This window comes from Limulus polyphemus, unplaced genomic scaffold, assembly GCF_000517525.1.
Source record: "Limulus polyphemus unplaced genomic scaffold, Limulus_polyphemus-2.1.2 Scaffold1641, whole genome shotgun sequence".
In the NCBI taxonomy this organism is placed as follows: Eukaryota; Metazoa; Arthropoda; class Merostomata; order Xiphosura; family Limulidae; genus Limulus; species Limulus polyphemus.
In genome coordinates, this window is record NW_013667251.1 from 145,097 (window position 1) to 152,099 (window position 7,003).

The window sequence follows — 7,003 nt, forward strand, 5'->3', positions numbered from 1 at the left end:
TATTCAATTTTTGCAATTCATAAAATTTCATATTGATATCAACATCGATCCATCAGTCTGAACAATTAATCTGAGAAACAAAAATGTCTCTTTGTGACAGAATTTCATGAGAAAAAACAGGATTTTCACTGTCAATTGATTGAAAGAACTATTTTGAAGATAGAAGCATGATTGGAAAAAACGCACAAAGAGGGGAACATGTTTAAGTATATATTTGTTGTTCTTAAGTTTATATACATATTTTTCCATGATCTTATTGTACCATGTCAAATAAACTGATCTAAATTCAATGGAATATCTCACCTTTGACACTTCTTATAGATATGACAACTGTCAAAAAAGTGCTCACTTTATTAGTAGTCTTTCCTTGCATTCAGTAATATGACAAGGAATTGTGGCATCCATTGGAAAAAAATCCCTGTGGCTACTTAGCAAACTTGAGTGCTATATTGTGCTGGATGTGCCCATTGTATTGAAACCCAAACATATTTGCCAACAATGCATTGCAGTCAGTCTCCTTTGCTTAAAAATAAACACAATGCAAGAAATCGACACAAGGCAGTTGTAAATGGCCCACTAGACAATCATATTTCATATATGTTTTGATTCAAGGGATTGGTTTGTCTACACATTTTATATTTATTCATCAATATTTTTAGGAAAATTACTGTTGAGCTGTTTCAATGAAACATTATTCTGTCTTACCTTATACATAAAAGTGGTTGGAACAATAAAAAAAAGGATTTTATTATGATATACCAACAGAAGCACAGGAAAATTAAAATTCCAAAAATATAATATTCACCTGCTCTGGCTGTCGTAACAGATATTTTGGCAGGAGGCCGGTAGCTTCCTTCTGGGGGTATGGCAGTGATATTAACTTGGTATGTGGTAAATGGCATAAGGTCATCTATCTTGTACTCAGTTCTGTTGGATTCAATGAAAATGGCCTGAGTTGGTATTGTTAATGTCTGAAGGACCCTCTGACTGTCATGAAATTCTTTGTGAGCACCAAAAGAGACCTGAAATCAAGAAGAATGTGTTAATTACCACCGAAAGAGACCTGAAATCAAAAGGTATGCATTAAACTTTTACCAAAAGAAACTTGAAATCAAGAAACATGCATTACATTGCTACCAAAAGAGACCTGAAATCAAGAAACACGCATTACATTACTACAAAAAGAGATCTGAAATCAAGAAACATGCACTACATTACTACCAAAAGAGACCTGAAATCAAGAAACACGCATTACATTACTACAAAAAGAGACCTGAAATCAAGAAACATGCACTACATTACTACCAAAAGAGATCTGAAATCAAGAAACATGCACTACATTACTACCAAAAGAGATCTGAAATCAAGAAGCATGCATTAGATTATGTAACACTTTGCATGTATCAGGTTCATGATTTTACCCTTCTCAAGTTACAAAACAGTAAGACCTAGGCCTTTGGTCTCTGACATATTTCATTTCACATGAAACACTGTACAAGAACCAGATTTGGTAACCTACCCTTATTTGTTCTCTAGCTAGACTGAAGTAACACATATGGCATGAACTTTTCATCTCCAACATATTTCATTTTCAACAAATGTAACAAAGTACATGAACCAGGTTTAAGAGAGTAATATTTAAAACACGAGGTTTTGATCTTCAGTATAGTTCCGTTTTTAACAGATGTAAGAAAGTCAATAAATAAGGTTAGGTGATTCTGCCTTTACCAATTCCACAGTTTTAAATCAATAACACATATCAAATTGACAACTGATTTCCAAATGATATTTTTTCTAAAATACTTATGAGTGAAGCATGTTATTTGTTTACTCTTATGTATTATACAGCTATTGTACAAACAAACAAAATTATCAGGAGATGATGAAGCTCAACCCACATGAAAGCCAAAGTTGATAATGGTTGTTATCTTTTTTTTTCTTGTTGTTGTTGGAAATGCCCTACCTTATACTGAATGGGATTTAACTTTTGAGGATGTCGCCAAGACAAAATCATACTGTGGGTAGTAACGCCATGAGCTCGGAGTTGAGTAGGGACATCTGAAACACAAAACCAAATGAGCAATTTTAGTGACATTCAATAGAGTTGGTAACTAAACTTTGATATTTTAATCCTTTCTTTTCATTTGGCTGTCTGGGTGAGTAGAATGTTACATAAGGTTTTCTTATGTCTGCGGACTTACAACGTTAAAAACCGGGTTTTGATATCCGTGATGGGCAGAGCACAGATAGCCTACTGTGTAGCTTTGTGCTTAACTTCAAACAAAAAACAAACAAGATTTACTACTGAAACCTAGTAAAATGGGTAAAGAAACACACCAGTTAATCAGTTTTTTACAAGTGGTTCTGTAGCAAGAACATATAAAACTTGTATACATTTTACATTTTATGATAATTCACAGTAATTTCTATATGTTAATGTGTCTTTCTAGGAACAGTTGTTTTAATGTCTTTTTTTTTGTGCTTTACAAGTATGGTTGCTTATAGCTGGCTATTAACTCCTAGTTGTCTGCAGAAAGTCTAATGTATATTTTAAACAATACAAGACTTTCAGCACACAATTCAAATACAAAACAAAAATGAAACTAGGAGCTAGTTCAGAACAAAACAGATGTACCTTTCCATTCGTTAAAATTGGTTTTATTTCTTCCAACATTACATGTAATCAATCAAGACAATATTTTTAGCAATTACTTTTTCATGTTTCTGACATTAAAAATGTTACTTATTTTAATAAGAAAGAGCACAGATGATGCAATAATGCCTGTGAAGTAAACAGTGACAAGAATAGGTTAGTAGCTAGTTCATTAATCTCAAAAATTTTATAAAAACTAAAAACTAAGGGTGCCTGTACCTGTGGGGACAATGGTGACAGTGATTACTTCAGACAAATGGCCTAATCTCTCTGGTTTAGTATAAGCAGCAACCCTGATAGAATAGGTAGCATGGCTGTCTAGAGCCGTAAGTTCCGCTGACCAGGTGAGAGGTACTTTCTTACGTCTCCACAGTTCTAGATCAGCCACAGCAGTTTGTGTGTACAAGATCTGTTAAGAAATAAAGTAGAAAAAAATATTATCACTACAAATGTTACAGTAGTAGACTGGAGGATCTGTTAAAAAGAACAAGAATCGAGTACAATTTATCAATAAACGTGGTTGTACAGCAGGAGGTATATAGGACCTGTTTGAAAGAACCAGCCATACAGAATAGTTTGTTGAATTTTGTGTAAAATTGCTTGATGGCTATCTGCACTAACTTGTCCCTAATATTGAAGTGACAGAAAAGAGGTGAGGCAGTAAGTCAACACCACCCATTTCTAATTCTTTTGTTATTCTTTATCAATAAATATTGGGATTGATCATCACACTCTGACACTATAATAGCTGAAAGGGCAATGGTTTGATCCCTTGACCTCCAAGTTGCAAGTCAAGCACCAGATCTTAAAGTATGCTATTAAATTTGGTCTGTAAAAAAATGACTGAAAGGAAACCTGAACACTTTGATCAATCATTGTTAAGTCATATTTAGGTATGTTATAATAAATACTAACAAGGAAATGGATATATTTGGGTGTGTTATATTAACTAGATGTTCTTTCACCAATATCAATCTAAACAGAAAAAATGAAAGAAATTAAAGAGGCCAACATTTGTGGATGAATGCAACATGTCTCCACCATGCAATCCCAACATCACCAATTTTGACACCAGAAAAATTGAAAACTGTTTAGATCACTGTTTGGGACCTGCAAGTAGCTATCTTTGTACCAAATCCCATGCAAGTTGGTTGAGAAATACATGAATAGTTCACAAAAACCCCAAATTGTGCTTTCCTTGCTGCAAAACTGAGCAAAAGACAAAAATTCCAAAATTGCTTATACCTCTATTTGGAACCTATAAAAAGTCTCCTTGTACCAAATCTTATGTAAGTTGTCTGAAATATGGTAATTGTCAAAAACACCTAAAATTATGTTTTTGTGGCATGTTCAACTCAGGGCCATCTTAAGAATATTTAAGGCTTCCAGGCAAAGCAATGTACTGCCCCCCCCCCCCAACGGCAAAGCAATGTACTGCAGGAAATTGCTTTATAATTGGTTGAAAGTCTATGTTTTTGAGGAAAAGCAGATTCAACTGCTGCTGTCCCATTGTGCTGCGAAGATGATTCTTTGTAAGTTCCAACCTGGAAAATGAATGCTCTCTGGTACAGTTGGTCACCATCATGCACATGAATATTCTGAGTGCGATTTCAACATTGGAAAACACAGATTTCAACTTATCTGAAATGAGTTTGCTGTACATGTCTGGAAGAGTCTTGCGTTTTTCATCGTGGACAATGTAGTGCTTGAATTGCTTGCATTCATTGAGTAATTCATGATAAGCATTAGCCAATTTTTTCACATCTTTGACTAAGCTCATTACAGTCAATTGTTTTTAACTGACTGAAGAAGTTAAACAGATTTCCAATACTTTTGTAGGCTTCTGCACATTTAGTCAGGTCAGAGTTCAGTGAGTCCAGAATAGGAAGGTATGTTTCAACCTTGAATTTTTCACTTTCGTGGAGAAGTATTTGTTCCGCTGACCCATCATATCTGGTAAGACGCACACTTCACTTTCTTGCTCGTTTATCTTCATTGCTATATTTCAAATCTGGACACGCGAATGTGATACACAAATGACCCAGGTGAGGACAGTAATTTAAAAAAACAAATGCCTAGTAACAGCACTGCATTTACGTGTGGTCGTGCATATTCACCTTTACCATGAATTTAAGGAAGGGTCGAGCAAGCAATTTTCTTTGGGGTTGCCAATTCTTTGAGGGTTTCCGGTTTGGGAAACATTTATTTCACCTTGGCTGAACCGCACATGCGTACAACAGAGTACATCCCTAGTGGAGTCCAGGGGCAAAGCCCTGTTATGGGTCCAGGAAGCTCCTCAAATGTTATGAATTGAAAGCCAAAAATTTGCCAAATATTGACCCATTATGTCCTGAGCTTTAACCTGGGCCTATACCGAATACTATATGATTTACAAATTAATTTTTTAAAAATATTTGTGTACAGATATCATAATGACAATTGTAACTTATTTTAAAGCTTATAACTTAAGCTTTCTATAAATATCAATTTCATGCTAATTTGCATGATATTTGTATGCAAATTAGGTGATTTTTTGAGAGTGGCGGTTTTTTTTATGAAAATTTGTTTTTTGGTTCAAAAAAGTTTAATGAAATTCACTCTTCGGGCCTAATATGATGTAGCATGAACATTTATTCACTTACTTTGTAGTTATGTGGTGTAATTTGAGCATACTTTGATCAATAAAACTGTAAATGACGCAGTGTGTAAACAAGTGGGTAAGCCTAAGCTCCATTTACTGTACAAACATACATTAGGCTAATGAGACTAACGTTAGAATGCTTTGAACAGACTAGCGTATCTTTTTTTTCTTTTCTTTTCGATATAACTTCATAATCATTAATATTATTATTATAAGAAATTGGTTCTTTACTTGGCTGGACAGTACGGTACCCAAACAATAAACAACTAAAATTTAAATGATATTTACCATATCTTCTGGCTGATCTTGAACCATGCTATGGGGGGAAATTTCGGGTTGCTGAAAAACATTGGTATTTTTGCTAATAATAAGGCCATGGAGTAATAACACTGGCTGAGGTGGTGCTATTTGTTTATTATATATCAGCTGCATACTCTGAGCTGTTTGAGAGTTCATTCAACTTTTAACAACTCTTGAACATTTGCATTAGGACTGCTTGTATTACACGTATATAAAAATGCAAAAACACGTATACAAAAATGCAAAAAGTGCTGGAGTGCTGCTGTGCCAGCCAGGTAAGGAGGCCTCGATTTCACATTAACAGCATTGCTACTTTAATAATATGAACCTTAATTTTTACTTTCAAAATTGAATCTTGGGGCCCTCGGACAACTGCCCTGTGTGCCCATGCGATAAGACGGCCGTGGTTGAACCCCCTGTAATTAATAAAAATGGGTAAGTCCAACATTTTTGTTTGTCAATGTATATTGCCTACAGAAAAATATCTTTGTACAAAATTCCATGTAAATTGATCAAAACAAGGTTAAGTAATTGACCAAAATCCCTAAAATTATTGGTTTATTTAACCTTTTGACTCCCATAAAATGACCAAAAATGGGTATACCCATATTTTTGTATGTATATGTATCAAACCTATAAAAAAGTATCTTTGTCTCAAATCATATGTAAATTGGCCAAAATATGGCAAAGTAATTGCTGAAAAACCTTAAAATTATGCTTTTCTGTGAACTCTGACCTCACAATGACCCAAAATGGGCAAATCTAATTTTTTTGTATGTCAATGTGTTGGGTGCATTAAAATTTATACTTGTGACAATTTTTGTCTTGACTGTTGTAAGCATGACCACAAAGAAGCCAAAATATACATTGTTCAGTTATTTTACCTTTGACCCTATAAAACCCCTGAAAAAGCCCAAATGAAAAAAGATTTCTGGGTGTATTGGACCAAGTTATAACCCTACTAAGTTTCAAGTCAATCTGCCAAAAAAATTAAAGAATGGAAGCCAATTGAAAAGTGTTTGGAAGAAAAAGAAAGAAAGAAAGAATAGAAAAACAGTACGTATCTCTGCGGAGACATAATAAAATAAATAACATTAAAAGTTCTGGCAGGTCAATGATTTTTTCCATATAACATTGTTCTCACTTGTTGTGTCAATGTAGTGTTGTTCCCCTTTGTTGTTCAATGTGACATTGTTCCCACTTATAGTAAATTGTTGTAGATGCATATTTTTTACAACTACAAAATGTAGTAGTGAGGAAGAATTACAGGGCAATAAACCTTTCCACTTCTAGGTTAAAACAGGGGTAGAAAAACATGGAAACAAAAGCCCTACAGATACACATGGCACAATGAAATATACATGTAAGTATTGTTTGTTTGTTTTGTTTGTTTTGAATTTCGCGCAAAG

The 7,003-nt window shown here is 34.2% G+C and overlaps 1 protein-coding gene across 6 annotated transcripts in view; it reads right to left on the bottom strand.

Moving 5' to 3' along the window:
- LOC106464407 (tyrosine-protein phosphatase Lar-like) overlaps positions 1 to 7,003 on the bottom strand; it is a 129,545-nt gene that overhangs the window by 20,504 nt on the left and 102,038 nt on the right. For all 6 annotated transcript variants that reach the window (XM_022392101.1, XM_022392099.1, XM_022392102.1 and 3 more), the window contains 3 exons: positions 2,873 to 3,062; positions 1,964 to 2,058; positions 806 to 1,022 (listed from right to left, as the gene is read on the bottom strand). In XM_022392101.1, the coding sequence (XP_022247809.1) occupies positions 806 to 1,022; positions 1,964 to 2,058; positions 2,873 to 3,062 (502 nt within the window). The remainder of the gene's footprint in view (positions 1 to 805; positions 1,023 to 1,963; positions 2,059 to 2,872; positions 3,063 to 7,003) is intronic.